The sequence below is a fragment of the Phocoena sinus genome, chromosome 16 (genome assembly GCF_008692025.1).
Source record: "Phocoena sinus isolate mPhoSin1 chromosome 16, mPhoSin1.pri, whole genome shotgun sequence".
Lineage (NCBI taxonomy): Eukaryota > Metazoa > Chordata > Mammalia > Artiodactyla > Phocoenidae > Phocoena > Phocoena sinus.
The window spans coordinates 19,255,564-19,272,406 of record NC_045778.1 but is presented as its reverse complement, the minus strand read 5'-3'; the positions used below and the strand labels follow the sequence as shown (position 1 = coordinate 19,272,406).

At 35.6% G+C, this 16,843-nt stretch overlaps 2 protein-coding genes across 2 annotated transcripts in view; both read left to right on the top strand.

Annotated features, from left to right (window-relative positions):
* Positions 1-16,843, top strand: part of CTNNA3 (catenin alpha 3) — a 1,597,197-nt gene that overhangs the window by 1,144,146 nt on the left and 436,208 nt on the right. The gene's annotated exons all lie outside the window — the stretch shown is intronic.
* Positions 11,778-12,146, top strand: LOC116741987 (40S ribosomal protein S21-like). Its single transcript, XM_032609212.1, has one exon. It carries the CDS (start codon positions 11,826-11,828, stop codon positions 12,075-12,077), a length of 252 nt encoding a protein of 83 aa, XP_032465103.1. The 5' UTR covers positions 11,778-11,825; the 3' UTR covers positions 12,078-12,146.

The window sequence follows — 16,843 nt, the reverse complement described above, 5'->3', positions numbered from 1 at the left end:
CTAGATCTTCGTTGAACATTTCTTGCATCTTTGCCTCCATTCTTTTTCCGAGGTCCTGGATCATCTTCAGTATCATTATTCTGAATTCTTTTTCTGGAAGCTTGCCTATCTCCACTTCATTTAGTTGTTTTTCTGGGGTTTTATCTTGTTCCTTCATCTGGTACATAGCCCTCTGTCTTTTCACCTTGCCTATCTTTCTGTGAATGTGGTTTTTGTTCCACAGGCTGCAGGATTGTACTTCTTCTTGCTTCTGCTGTCTGCCCTCTGGTGGATGAGGCTATCTATAGGCTTGTGGAAGTTTTCTGATGAGAGGGACTGGGTAGACCTGGCTGTTTCTCTGGTGGGCAGAGCTCAGTAAAACTTTAATCCACTTGTGTGCTGATGGATGGGGCTGGGTCCCCTCCCTGTTGGTTGTTTGGCTTGAGGCGACCCAACACTGGAGCCTACCCAAGCTCTTTGGTGTGGCTAATGGCGGACTCTGGGAGCGCTCACTCCAAGGAGTACTTCCTAGAACTTCTGCTGCCAGTGTCCTTGTCCTCATGGTGAGACAGGGCCACCCCCTGCCTCTGCAGGAGACCCTCCAACACTAGCAGATAGGTCTGGTTCAGTCTTTATGGGATCACAGCTCCTTCCCCTGGGTCCCATTGTGCACAGTACTTTGTGTGTGCCCTCCAAGAATGGAGTCTCTGTTTACCGCTGTCCTGTCGAAGTCCTACAATCAAATCCCACTAGCCTTCAAAGTCTGATTCTCTAGGAATTCCTCCTCCGTTGCCAGACCCCCAGGTTGGGAATCCTGATGTGAATCTCAGAACCTTCACTCCAGTGGTTAGACTCTGTGGTATAAGTGTTCTCCAGTTTGTGAGTCACCCACGCAGCACTTATGGGATTTGATTTTATTGTGATTGCACCCCTCCTACCATCTCATTGTGGCTTCTCCTTTGTCTTTGGATGTGGGGTATCTTTTCTGGTGAGTTCCAGTGTCTTCCTGTCGATGATTGTTCAGCTTTCAGAGGGAGTGAGAGCACGTCCTTCTACTCCACCATCTTGAACCAATCTGGCCTTGGCTAATTCTGTACTCTTTGATTCACATATCTCCTCGCCGCCTCCTTCTAACTTCTGCTCTTCTTTTAGTTCTCTGGCTTCCCAAATAGTCCAGACTTATTAAAAATTATTTGATATATGCTTGCATAATTTTCAGTAACTTACTTTCATCCTTAACATATAATTGCATTATTATTTAATTTCTTTTTTCTCCTCTAATCTGTGAATTCCATAAGGTTATAGACTGTTTCTGGGTTTTGTTCACTGTTGCATTACCTGTGTCTAGTTCAGTACTGGGCACAATATAGTATTTAATTAATATTTGCTGAATGAGTAAATGGATGCAATCCTTATTTGTGCATTGGATTCAGGTTTTTGTTGAGTCTCCTTTTGAATTTCTAATTGAATCAAATCACAAACTTTTAAGGAAAAACTATCTATGTAACACTAATACCTACTTCAGGGAATAATCGACCTTTAAAATATGCCATCTTGCTTATACTGTTCCTGCACAGAATCCTTCAACAATTTAGGCAGGTGGACAATCATTTGGTATAATCTCCCTATACTCTTACTTTTTGAAATGCATCCAGTTAATTCCTGTTTCCTTTTGGCTGTCTGATACCATAGGTCTTGACTATTATAACATCTGTACTGATTATATCACTGTTTAAAGAATTTATGTAAGTTGTCTAGAAATGCTTTTTCAGACAGGTAAAACAAGTAAGAATTTCCTGATTTGCATTTTAATATTAAAATTGATATTCTCTCAGTTACAGTATAATAGCTATGCCATTGGTAAATGCTTATTTATTAATGGCCACTAAGAAATAAGTTTTATAAGTTCAAGGGTTAGCTACTTATTATACTACAGAAGACTCTCTCAGTACTGTTGGATGTTCTGGTTGGGGAAGAAAAAGAGAATATGTGCACTAATAATTACTAGTATCACTCTTGTATTTCAAACACCAGGAAGGTGTATAAGTTAATACTCAAGATTACCAACCTAAAAAAACACGTTTCCAGTTTCAAATAATTAAAAGCTGATCTCATTCATCTTCAACAAGGACAAAAATTCCATGGGGAGGACCGTCAAATCTCTGACTCCACTACTCTAAACCCTTTCATGTAGGTTGGCTTCATCTTTTAACTGTTAGCAAGATGGCTGTAGCATTTCTGAGTATTAAACCTCTACACCAAAATTTTCCAGAGGCAGAAAAAGAGTTATATCATTTTGAGTCCCTTTCTAAGAGCCCAGTTGTGGTCTCATGTCTCCTTGCTTAGAACTGAAGCACATGCCCATTCTTAAACCAATCCCTGACAAGGACAAAGGGTCTGCTGTTTTTGTCTTGGACAATTAGATCCTACTCTCTGAGTCTGCAGAAGGGATATAGTTTGAAGTACATGACCTACTGGAGGAGATTTGATACATACACAAAATCAGTATTTGCTTAGGGGAAACTGAGTAGAGAACGCTGAGTGGTTATTTAAGAGCTGTCTACTGCAGTCAGCATTCATTCACTCATTAATGCTGTATTGAGGACCTACTATGTAGTATTATAAGTATTCTGATGAGGTAGTACATGGATGCACATCCAAAGGGCACAATCAACACAAGAAGAATCAAGAAGAACTTGCCCAAAGGAAGAACTGTCTTGGCTGAGACCTAAGTTATAAGTAAGCATTAAAGGAACAAAGAGCTCATGAAGAGTGTTCTAGACAGAGAAAACTGGTTAAAGAAGAAAATTCTGTCATGTCTGCCATTTCTTCATTGTGTGTGTCCATATATATATATATATATATATATATATATATATATATATATATATATATATATATATAAAGAGAGAGAGGGAGGGTTTACTATGTGCCAGGAAAGGTTCTAGTCTTGGGATTAGAGTCCCTGGCCTTTTGGGGTTTACAATGTAGTGGGAGGAACAGTCAATGAACAGATATATGAACATATATTATCATGTCAGTTAGTGATGAGTGCCTTAAAGAAGAAGCAGGCAAAGGGCCAAAGAAGGATGGGAAATGACACTTTGCATCCATGCTTCTCAAACATTAATGTGCATATGAGTCAGCGGGGGATATTACTAAAATGTAGATTTTGATTCAGTTGGTCTAGGATGAGGTTTGTGATTCTTTGTTTCTTGTAAGCTCCTGGGTCTTGTCAGTGGCTAGCTCATGAACCCCACTTTGAGTTGTGAGCCTTTAAGGGTGATATTTGAGCAGAGACCTGAGTGAAATAAAGGACTGGGCTCTTATAGAGAATAAAATTCCACAAGAGAGGACTAAATGCAAGGTTAGAAGGTTAGTGTAGCTGGACACAGTGAATGAGGGGAAGAAAGATAGTAAATGAGGTCAAAGGGATCTCCCAACAGTCGGATCATGGAGAGTTTGTAGCTCATGCAAAGGATTTTAGATAGCTCTTAGTGTGATGAGATACCCTTGCAGGATGGAATATGGATTAGTCACTATTCTCCAGAGAAACAGAACCAAACAGAGCAGAGAGAGAGACAGAGACAGAGAAAGAGAGAAAGGTTTTAAGGAAGTGGCTCATGAAGTTATGGAGGCTTGCAAATCCAAAATATGCAGGGGTAGACTGGCAGGCTGGAGACCCAGGGAAGAATTGACTATATGTAGTTTGAGTATGAAGGCTGTCTGCTGGCCGATTTCTCTCTTCCTCAGGAAGGCCAGTCTTCTTAAGTCTTTCAATTCATTTGGTTAGGCCTACCCATATTATGGAGGGAATCTGCTTTACTCAAAATCTGTTGATTTAAATGTTAATCTCATCTGAAAAATACCTTCACGGCAACATCTAGATATGTTTGATTAAAAATCTGGGTATGGTGGCTTTGCCAAGTTGACACATAAGATATAACACAAAGGGCAGGTAAATATGTGGTCTGGTTTTATCATTTCCATCTAATAAATATTCGTCATGTCTATGATGTCAGTGGGTCACACTTTATGATTTCCAATGTTCCTGTTAGTTCCAAAATCCACAACTCTATGATATTCCCGTTAGATAATCCCTTGGACTATATACACTTGGAACAAAACTTCTAGTTAGGAACCACATTGACGCCCAGTGGTGTTCTCTGTGTTATTTTTTTTTAGAATTTTCTGAGCAAATAAGCAGACCCCAGATCACCAAGGTTATGAAGCAGGTCAATTCAGAATAGACAGGACATGCTTCCTGAGCCCAGTTCTCAACGAGTAGAACAGTCTCATTAGATTTGTCTTTGTGAAAACTACTTGTCTTGGCATCTCAGAGACAAGGAAATAAACAATTTGCTCTCATGTGCAGTAAGATCAAAGAACTTACTTTAATGCAGGTCTTAACCAGATTCTCACTGCAAAGCTACCGTAATAGGACTATCTAACCTGATAGAGGATTTTTATATGGCAAAGATCAGGATGTTGGGTAATATCAGATGTATTTTGTCACGTTGAAGGTGATCCAAAGTCTGAACACTTACTTACCTTATTTAAATATTTGAAAATTTTACCACCATGTACAAGTCCCAAAATGTTTTCATCTTCTAAGAACACACAGTGCTTCCCAGGAGGGAGCTTCCGTTGCACATCAGCCTATTGATTTGGTGATCAATCACTATTGCCCTAAACTTTAAAATAAGACAACTGTCTTATATTGAATGTGTTCTGCATGTGGCTGACTTTTATATTACATCTCTTGGGACATTTTGTTAACTCCTGACAGGCTATTTATTTGTAGCATAGCTGTAGCTCTGGAATCTATTGTAATCATTAGGTAGTCTTTCCCACTTCTGAAATTCTGCTACCGTTTGTCCTTTCTGCACCCTATGTCATTCATTCTTAATACCAGATACCATATAGAACCAAGGAAGAAAATCAGCGTTTCTCCATTGCAAGCCCATATTTGGAATTTAGTTGAATAGGGACACTGTTTAAAAGCATGTTCCAGTTTTCTGGTTGAAACTGTTTTTTGTTTTTTAATATAGCTGGCTACCTTCAGAATAATTCTCCATTCCAATTAGCCTATAAAAGGCAGATTTCTTGTCATTGTTAAATCCAGTTTAATAATCTTATTTTCCTACGTTTAAGAGAAAGATTTTGACTTTTCATCTTCATGTGCTATACTTGCTCCTTGAGGAAGAAATAGCAGTCATGTCAGGGGAATAATGCTCACAGAGAAGCAAGTGTGAGTGAGAACATTGTGGGGAAGAATGAATTGGATTAAGCCCTGCTGAATAGGAGATGACATTTAGAGGGGAAATTTAGACCTACTATCATGCACTTCCTGTAAATATTTTAGTTGAATTTTTTCTATTTCAAAATAATGCATATTCACTGGAGGCCTGAAACGAAAGTCAAAATTCTCCACAGATTTAATTTCATGAAATTTTGCCCGATAACATACTTTCCCTTCCTCATAATTTTTCAGAGACTCTAAAATAAAGATATTAATAAGATTTTTTGATAGAAAATACTGAACCATTTTCCATCAAATACTAAGTATAGGGGTTCCCTGGTGGCGCAGTGGTTGAGAGTCCACCTGCGGATGCATGGGACGTGGGTTCGTGCCCCGGTCCGGGAAGATGCCACATGCCGCGGAGCGGCTAGGCTCGTGAGCCATGGCTGCTGAGCCTGCACGTCCGGAGCCTGTGCTCCGCAACGGGAGAGACCACAACAGTGAGAGGCCCCCGTACCGAAAAAAAAAAAAAAAAAAAAAATACTAAGTATATAATTGCACATGGAACCGGAAGGATCCTGTGCCCCCAATTAAACATCTACACTCCTTACCTCCTATCTATGAAACGTGTTCCTTCCTTATGCTGATTTGTAAAAAATAGGGAAGGGGCCGCTCCTCTACTCCGACCATGTAGTTTCTTTGCTTCTCCAAAATACCTTGCCCAGTTCCAACTTTTCTTCCATAGCCTGAATTAAACCTATTTTTTCCGGGCTGGAGCAAGGGAGGGAATAGCTCCTGAGTTCCTTCTTGTCATATAGGGGATTATTTAATTTCCTTTCAGATTATAGAGTATACATGAGTCTCATAACTTTCATAGCTTATTCTGGTCTTGGGAATGACTTTTCATATATTGCTAATGCTTTCCTGGTCATTTTTTATGGAGTTTGGGGAGTCACTTTTTCTGCATGTTCTTCTACTCACATCTTAGCCTGAAGTCTGTTATTTGGAAAGTTTTCAAGTTGAAAGAAGAATTTCAGCTAGATCATTTAGAAGTAATAGAAATGCAGAAGAGAAAACATGTGAACACGGAGGCTAGGAGAACTGCAATAAGAAATAATAATTTAATGATAGGAAATAGCAATTTAGTGGAAGGAGCTGCTTTGTGTTCATTCATCCTCTAATAATGCAAATGCATTCTTTTAGTTTGACCTTTAACTTTAGAAAATCATCCTTAAAGAAAATTTTGGAAAATAAAAAAATTTTGTAGGAGATGAATACTGTTTTAAGTACAAAGGATTATTTTAATTTCTAATGATACTAACTCTGCACTCAGATCTTAGTTCATATCCTGGTTCTTCCACTTCCAGCTACTTAGGACTTCAGTGAAATTACTCAATCATTCAGCTTTAGTTTCCTCATCAACAAGGGAAACTGTTATTACCTGTATTATAGGATTGTTGTGAGAATGAAATGAAATAATTTACGTACGATTATAAGATGCTTAACATAAGGACTGGCATTTTATAAGCCTTCTATAAATCTTGGCTTTCATTATTTTTAGTGTCACTGTCAGGTAAATGCTGACCTGGTATTATGGGCCTGGGACAAAATAGGAAAGAAACAGAGGGAAGGATGGTAGTAATAAATAGAATAGGAAGAAGCATGTATACAAATGCTAATGAGATTATAATTATATTGATATTACATATGAGAGGGAAAATAACAGGCAGTTTTATCTACCAAGAATAAAAAAGAAGGTAATATATGAAGTTCATATATAAAGTTTTATTCATAGGTAAAGTTCAGATTTCAAATCATTCTGTTACAAAGTAAAAGCAAATGGAACTTTATAGAAAGTTGTTATACATGGTATCAAATCATACCCCCCTCCGACTTTATTTGGAGACTTTCTTATCAATAAATAAATGGCATGTGAAACCAGTTTATTGCATTCTTTCTCTTTTAAATGTACATTCTTTTTGAGGAGTAGAGAGGTTATCCATGTGGAGGGAATTTAAATAAAACTTTTTTTTCTGCAAGTAATAATTGGAGACATACAAGAATATTACCTCAGTAAATGAATGAAAAAAGAGCACTCTTTGAGATGAGGAAACGATTATAGTACTTTTGCAATATTACAACTTGTTGTAAGAGATAAGATGCAAGTAGAAACAGAAACTATGTAGGTGAAATACTGAGACATCAATCCTGTCTGCTAGAGGGTCTATAGATGGACCACCATCCAAAAGCCAGGGTCACATCCTGTACTGTTTTATTCCTCTACTCATTAATTTCACAGAAAATCATTTTCATAGAAAATCAGTTTTTATAGAAAATGTATGACCTAATCACTCAGCAACATATTCCCTATTCTTTTTAAATTTTATTTCAATTATATGTGTGTAATAGCCATAATAAATGGACTGTTGTTAAAATATATGCTACATATAAGTGTCTACTATATATATGGAATCTGAATATCTATAACTTCTTCAACTGTGGGGGTCACCCTTCTTTTTAAGACTCATCTAGAATGATCTGTCTGCCTATGACTCCTGTTCCATGAGTGTACAATGTCCAGTCTTTTTATGAGATTCGCTCCACAAATTTTTCAGATCCCTGGGAAATACTCATGTCCCACAAGCATGTCTGACTTGTGCTTGTATTCTCTCACTCTCTACTCCAACTCCAGGCTCCTCTGTTGGTCAGTTTTTGCCAGATTGTAACTGTTTCTCCATGCTACTACTTTTCCCTCTTTATCACTTCAACCCACACCAAGCTCTAACATTTAACACTTTTTTTTTCCTGAAGGGCTGAGGATAGCTTAAGGAATTTAAAACACACAAAGAAAAATGTTTTAAAACAACAGACCAAAACAGTAGTCTAGGCACCAAGGCTTTATTATAAGAAGTGAAATTTCTTGAGAGAAAAAGGGATTTGTGAGTTCCAAAGAACCAGAATTTATACTATAAATAATAGAGCAGGAAAGAATACAGAATTTGATGTCAGAGCAATTTACTCAGCAGTTGTGAAGAAGATAAAAGTTCAACCATTTGGTAAGTGAGAAATGATATGAGAAATTTTACCTGGGATTATATGCTGCCTAAACCCTTGAGAAGGTCCTAGTTCTCCTTCTCTGGACCCCAGACTGGGAAGAGTGGGAAAGTCAAACAGAAACACTGATGAGGAAACACGTAAGAATAAGGGGCTTGTGCCCTATTGCAGGGCTGATTAAAAACCTCTAGGTCCAAACATGGTTCCCTGGTTTTAGCTTATTCATGGTTGAGGAAGTCTAAGCCGATGTTACTATAGTGTGGGCCACAAATCTGCAACTTATATGAGTAGATGGTTTTTTCTCCAATTCATTATTAGAATGTGTCAGAATCAGTGTGCACTGGTTTGTTTATGGAAAAGGCCTTACTATGAAAACTGTCAGATAAACAGTACAACAAAGTATTATATTTAATTTACATTCTGCTGCAAGGATTATTATCTCCTTGTGAACTGGCACTTTGAATAGTATTTGTATAGACAAATGGAACTGAGGGCAGTATTGAGTTAAATTATTTAAGAAAACTGACAAGAGAAGGTAAGTGAAGGCTTATTGTACCAGATATTAAACGATGCATAAAAGCTACTATAATTAAAACAGTATAGTATAGGCACAGGAATATGCAAATAGATCTATGGAAAACAATAGAGAAACCAAGATCAGATCCATATGAAACAGGAATTTAATCTAAGAAAAGTGGCATTTTGGACAGTTTGGGAAAACATTTAATACATTTTGTTTTGACATTTCATTGTTTATGTTGGCAAAAACAAATGTTAAGTCCATTATTCGCATCATAACAAAAGAGTAATTTCCATAACATTAGCTTGCTAGGGCTATCATAACAAAATACCACAGACTGAGTGGCCTAAACAACAGACATTTATTTGCTTACAGTGCTGGAGCCTAGAAGTCCAAGATCAAGATGCTGACAGGGTTGGTTTCTGGTGAGACCTCTCTCTCTGGCTTGTAAATGACTACCTTCCCGCCACGTCCTCACATGGTCTTTTCTCTGTGTGTGAGCTGAAAAGGAGAGCTTTGGCGTCTCTTCATCTTCTTATAAGAACACCAGTCCTATTGGATTAGGACCCTGCCCTTATGATTTTGTTTAACCTTAACCATCTCCTTTAAGGTCCTGTTTCCAAATACAGTCGTGTTGGCAGTTAGGGCTTCAGCATATGAATTTTGAGGGGACACAGTTCAGTTCATAATATATGTGAAAAGAAAAAAAACAAATGTTTTGATGAAATTATAAGGATAATATGTTTAAAGAGTAAAAGAATTCTACCATATAAACACAAAACACAAATCTAGAATCCATAACACAGTGCTTTCATCCAAGTTGTTGATCATATCAGTCATTCTTTTACAGCTGAGTAGTATGCCATTGAACGGCTGTATCACATTTGTTCATCCATCTGTTGAAGGATGTTTGGAATATTTCCAGTTTGTATGAATTATGACTAGGATTGCTATAAATATTCATGTACAGTTTTTGAGTAGAACGTAAGTTTTCACTCTCTAAGGTTATAATACCCAGGAGTGGGATTTCTGAGGCATACAGTAAGCATCTGCCTTGCATGTCTCCACATAGGCCATGTGGGAAAGGGCTTAACTACAGCAGATCTAAGTCTTGGCAGAATTCCCTGCGATATTCCTGGAACATGAGAGCAGTGGCAGAGCTTGTGAACAAGACCATTTCCACCTGCTTACCTATCTTCCCAGGAAGGTGTCATAAGGCAGTTTCCTTATCACCTCCAGTGTTTTGAATAGATGTGAGAATTTTTGCCTTGCTGCCATTAGTGTACAACTACAGACTATAAAACAGCTTACCTTTAAATTGAAATTGGCTTCTCAGTGAGTAACAGGTTACACTGACACTCATGTCACATCGTCATAGTTATTTGGCCCCTTTTGTTTCAGTGTCATCCTTGGGGACCAGGGACATGGGGAGCTGGCACTTTTGCTCATCTTTCTTTTGCTTTCTTTTAGTTATAAATTGTCTGGATCTAACAGGAATTTCTTGTTTCTTTAAAGACAAATCAGTCCTTTGCCAGGATTTTGAATTATTTACAATTTTTTAGAAATTATGAATAGAGCTTACCTACATATTCAGTTACAGATTTTTGTGTGAACATAAATATTTATTTATCTGAATTCCCAGGAGTAGTATTGTTGAGGCATATGGTAAAGAAGAAAACTACCCACCAGCACAATATGTGAGAGTTCTAGTTTTTTCCACGTTCCCACCAGAACTTGGTGTTTTCAGGAACATTTAAATTGAGTTGTTTGTTTTCTTATTATTGGAGTTTTGAGAATTCTTTATATATTCTGGATACAAGATCATTATCAGATATATAATTTATAAATACTTTCTCTAATTCTGAAGTTTATCTTCTCGTTCTCTCAACAGTGTGTTTGAAGAACAAAAGTTTTAAATTTTGTTGAAATCTAATTAATAATTATTTATTTTATGGAATGTGCTTTTGGTATCATGTGTAAGAACTCTTTATCTAACACCAGGTCATAAAAGTTTTCTCCTATATTTAAAACAATATTTTATGGGTTTACATTTCATATTTAGATCATGATCCATTTTGAGTTAAATTTTTGGTAACATATGAGGCTTAGGGTAGATTATTTTTACTACATAGTTATATCCAGGTTTTCCAATATTATTTGTTGAAAAGACTATTTTTTTCTCCATTAGATTCTTTTGCATTTTGTGAAAAATCACTTATCCATGTATTTCTAGACTCTCTATTATGTTTCATTGATCTATGTGTCTATCCCTTCACCAATACCACATTGTCTTGATTACCATAGCTTTACAGTGAATCTTAAATTCAGGTAGAATGATTCCTCCAACTTTATTCTTCTTTTTCAAAATCACATTAGTTATTCTAGATCTTTTGAATTTTCATATACTTTAAAAAATCAGGGCTGTCTATATCTAAAAAATCCTACTTGGAATTTCATTAGAATTGCAATAAATGTAAGTATCAATTTGGGAACAACTGATGTTTTTACAATGTCGAGCCTTCCAACCCCTGAACATAGTATTTTTCTCAAATTATTTAGGTGGCATCTTTCATCAGCATTTTGTTCCTTTCAGCATAAAGATCCTGTACATGTTTTGCTAGATTTATACCAAAATATTTTTGAGGTTTTGTAAATCACATTCTTACTCACTTTTGGTAGGATTATTTATCTTGTGCGGATTGGTGAAAATGTTCTCTGAGGGCAATTTCTCTGAGGGCAAATTCTCTGAGGGCAAATGTTCTCTGTAGGGCAGACTCTACAAATTTGAGAATGTACTGATCCAGCTTTTCCAGTCTTAAGAATCTATTCTACAAAAATATTTTCACATACGAACAAGGTTATAAAGATATTAATTACTCTGTAATAACAACAAATAGAGATAAAATTTCTATAGAAAAGGATATAAATAATTATGATTCAGGTACATCATGGGTTCTTATGGCCATTAAAAAAGTGTGAAGTTCTTTCTGCGCTTGCGCTCATTGTGGTGCCACCACACGCTCCCTCAACATGCAGAACGATGCCGGCGAGTTCGTGGACCTGTACATGCCACGGAAATGCTCTGCCAGCAACCGCATCATAGGCGCCAAGGACCACGCGTCCATCCAGATGAACGTGGCCAAGGTTGACAAGGTGACAGGCAGGTTCAACGGCCAGTTTAAAACCTATGCCATCTGCGGGGCCATTCTCAGGATGGGTGAGTCAGATGACTCCATTCTCCAACTGGCCAAGGCTGACGGCATTGTCTCAAAGAACTTCTGACTGGAGAGGATCCTAGATGTGGAACGTGTGTTATAAATAAAGAGTGAAAACCTAAAAAAAAAAAAAAAAGTGTGAAGTTGATCTGTTGGTACTGATGTCTCATATATGTAATTGACAAGTAAAAACAAAGCTTGTCACAAATAAATATATAGTATACAAATTTTTTGGTGTGTTTTATTTTTAAGAGAATACTACAGAGAAAGAACTGGAAGGATATAGATAAACTGTTAAGTATAGCTATCCATGGGATGGAATGGAAATAATTAAAAGAGATTTAACATTTTACATGATATATCTATATTGTTTGACTTTTTGTAATTAAAAATATAAAAGTACAGGAGAAATTTTATAAATGAAAGAGTACGTGGTTTTATTTTTTAGACCTTTATAAATCAGGAACTATTCAAATTTGGGATTAGAATGATTCCCAAATCTTTCAGGTAGAAATTTTGAACTACCATGAAATACGGTTACAGATAATACGTTGGAAAGCGTGGCAGGTTTGACCTTGGCAGGATGCTGACAAAGCAAGAGAGAGGCATGGACATATATACACTACCAAACATAAGGTAGATAGCTAGTGGGAAGCAGCCGCATAGCACAGGGAGATCAGCTCAGTGCGTTGTGACCGCCTGGAGGGGTGGGATAGGGAGGGTGGGAGGGAGATGCAAGAGGGAGGAGATATGGGAACATATGTTTATGTATAACTGATTCACTTTGTTATAAAGCAGAAACTAACACACCATTGTAAAGCAATTATAACCCAATAAAGAAGTTAAGTAAACAAAAAAAGAGATAACAGGAGTTAGCATTTGCTTTGTGTTATGATAAAAGGGTTGAAACTTTTCAGGAGAGCTGTCAGCCAAATTTTTTATAATTTAATTTTCCAGTGATATTTTATAAAAAAGGAATTACAAATCCAGGAGTCCAATAAATCAGTATTTTCTTAAAGTTTTAAGGAAATTTTTACAACTGTATTGTTCTTAATTGTTCTTACATTTAACATTTAATTAATAAGTTGTCTCTGAATTTAGATAATTTTTATATGTTTTCTTAGGCATCTAGAAAATATTTTTTCTCTTCTAACTTTTTATTTTATTACCTTCTAAAACACATATGCCTCTCTCTCTTCTGTGTTGCATTCATTTCTCTAATTTCTGTGCCCTAGTGTTTTCCTCATCCATAAAATGGAGGTGAGCATTTTATTTATCTCATTGTACTGTTTTGCTGGTTAAATAAGGTGATACAAGTCAAGCATAAAAAAGTGTCTGTTGACACATAGTGACTGCTCACTAAATATTGTCTGTAGCTACTCATATGATTATATGTATACCATCTTAATCCATGCTATTGCAACTAGGACTATTATCATTACTACAACCAATTATTAATTAGATTTGCTTAAGTACTGTCACATACAAGGCAATGTACTAAATGTAAGTATGTATATGTGTGTGTGTGCATGGTTATTTAATCCCCTCAAAGCTCTATGTGGTGTGTACTATTGCAAAGTCCTGTTTATATTGGAGGAAACAAACACAGAGAGACCAAGTGATCAGCCCATAGTCTCAAGGTTGGTGAATGCTAAAATTAGAAAAATCTTCCTAGTCTTACTTTATCTTCAAAAAAGCTAAGCTTGTGACTTGGACAGGGAACTGTGGTTGGAATGATTAGGTTAATTAGGAATCTTTACAAATCTAGTTCATAAGCAACTTGAAAAAAAGGAATAATTAATTTTGAGCAAAGTAACTTCTCTAGCTTGTGAGAAAATGAGGCAGCATTTTAAATACTACTATAGCAGAATCTTAAACCCAGTACATTTTTCTTCTGTTGCTATTTCTTCTTTGAGAGGTGGTGCAGCAGAACAAGATTTTTCTTTTAAGTGTAAATATTCTAAGAAATGTTTTCTCGGTGTTGTAAAGTGCAGTCACTTACTGTATTCTTTGATGTTCCCTGATATCATCCCTGTCTACTCATTCACTATAAAATGAATACCACTTTATTTCTACTAAACCTGAAATGTAAAACTCTTAGTGTTTCGCTGAATGGTGGTCCTTTAACATTAATAGAATAAAGTGAGGTCTAAAGCCTTACTGTGTTGTACAAGAAACAATGGACAACAAACTGTTCTTTATATACATTAGATTCACTTTCACCTTACAGGTTATTTATTCAAACTGTATTTATATTAGCACTTCAAACAAAGTAGATTTTTTAAACTCTTGGAAAAGAATACCAAAACCTTCTACCATGTGCACTATCACTGCAAAAAAACAAAATGAGAAAATAAATTAAAATTGCATGAGTTTCTAAAAAGAGCTTATCCTTTTAAGATATTTGGCTGACATCTTGTATACAATTATTTGGAGGTAGGTTGGGCTGTTAACTGCTTCATTTTCTGAGCTGTGGAATGGAACTCAGAGTGGTTGAAGGTTTCGCTTTTTGATTGTTGGGATGAGTTTTATAGAAAATTATTTAATATAGCAATTACATCTAAAATATGAGTTTAAACTTAGACTACAACCCAAGATGGAGAAAAAGATAATTTATTTCCCAGTAGGAAATCTGATAATCAAAGCCAATGCTATCTTCCTTTCACAAATGAAGCCCATTATAAAGTTAGGCACTTTTAGTATTTTAGTGTCATTTGTCAACTCAGTTATTTCCATTTTCATGTAGAAAACAATCAAAAAGAAATGCATGTATTCTTGCCACAAAAATAGCAGGTTAACACTCTGTAGCACGTTATTATTTTAAAAGATATATTGCTAGACTCTGAGTCATTAAATTATTTCCCTAAAATGATGGTGTTGTCTGGAATCTAGATTTGCTGGATGAATGCCCTTTGGTAATGCAGTAGTTACTGCCTTTTGCTAAATGTTATAATTTATAGGAGCCAAAAAAGCACAGCTCCTGGAATTTCCTGGAATTGAAAAAGCTTTCTAAAGGCATTCATTTATAATTTTTTACTTAAGATTATTTATTAAGCTAAAACTTTAACTATAAAAACTCAGTTTTAATTTCAGTTGTTGAAATGTCCAAATCAAGCAATTGAAAAACAAAATGACAACATGGCTCATATGCTTTTCACCACATTATACTGCATGTAGAAAAGGGCCCAGTGCAGTGCCTGGGATCTCCATTGTGTCGGTTCCCTCTTTCCCCTCCCCTCTTGCTTCTTTATTGCTTCACATTTCTATACACTGCAGATTTCCAATCAGCACTAAAAAAAAAAGCCCCAAAGCTCTACAGTGCAATTTTCACCCAATTGTCCCATAACTTGTGGATACAACCACTTCGTGCTGGTGCATGCAACCCCAGCACCTTTAATTTCCTTTCATTTATTTCTTTCATCTCTCATTTTATTAACCATTTAAAGGAAATATTTTCTAGGATTTTAAAATTTGTTTAACTACATGTGTATCAAAACTTTGTACAAAGTGTCTTTATATACTGGAAAAATGGCAGAACTTTTCTAAAATATACAGTAGGTATTTCTGCAAGAGAGTACATTAAAAATTAAATTCAATATCAGCCTTTCTAAAAGTAATCAATCCTTTACAAATGATTGCATTATGTAGTTCACACAAATAACTTGAGTAAAAGAATTCTTAATTATTTAATCTTTGAATCGCCAAGTGGTATTTAGAATTACTGTTTATGAAATAGTGCTTATTTGTAAGAGTAGTTTAAAATGAATTGAGGCTATAACTTCATTAATTTACCTAGTTAAATTTACATGAATGGCCTTTCCTTCCCTTTTCTCCAGAATAATTTCTGCTTATCATTTAGATTTCAGTTTAAGCATAAGTTCCTCAGGGAAGTAGCTTCCCAAATCTGAATAGGTCAAATTCATCAGCTATCAGAAACTGAAATCTCAAACAGCAAAAATTTTAAAATGGATATATGTGATTTGAACAAGTCATCTCAAAGGCTTGATTAATACTCTATAGCAAAGAAAAAATATATTTTTTTCAAATACACATGGAGTGTTATAAAAATTGACCACATATTATATAACAAAGGAAAAAAGTCTGTCTAGTTCCAGAGAATGAGTCCAGTACAAACTGTTATTTCACCATAATATGATTAAATTAGCACTAAAAATATGCAGAAAAACATGTTTGAAAACAAAGAAATTATTCTTAAATAACAGGTTAAAGAGGAACTCATAATGTAAAATAAGAAATATATATACCTGAAAGACAATAAGAATCCATTTTATAACTTATAAAGTGCATCTAAGTCTGTAATAACTGCAAGTTATCGTGTTAAACTTATTTTTTTAATGGGAAAAAAAGTTACTTAAGCATTCATGTCTAGAAACTAGCTAATGAACAACAGGGTTAAGCTGGAAAAAGTAGAAAAAAATGGAGAGTAGACAAGAAAATCATAGAAAATAAAACATATAGAGATTTTAAAGCTGGTTCTTTACAAGTTTTGTCAATGAAATAAAGCTCTTGCAAGACAGAATACAATTTTTTCTTTTAAAGATTACAAACACTAACTGTGAAGGGAAATAAAACTATAAATAGAGTAGAGCAAAAATATCATTTGAAAATAATATGAAACATGTTAAGGAATTTTGCATTTAAGGAATGCAACTTCAATACACTTGGAAATTTAGATGAAATGAGCAATTTTCATGAATGAAAATTCAGTAATTATAGTAAAAATAGACTTAAGTAAAACAGAAAACCTGAGTAAACTTGCAAATAAATTAAATCCTCCACCTTTGCCCCCAGCAAAACATACCAGTCCTAGAT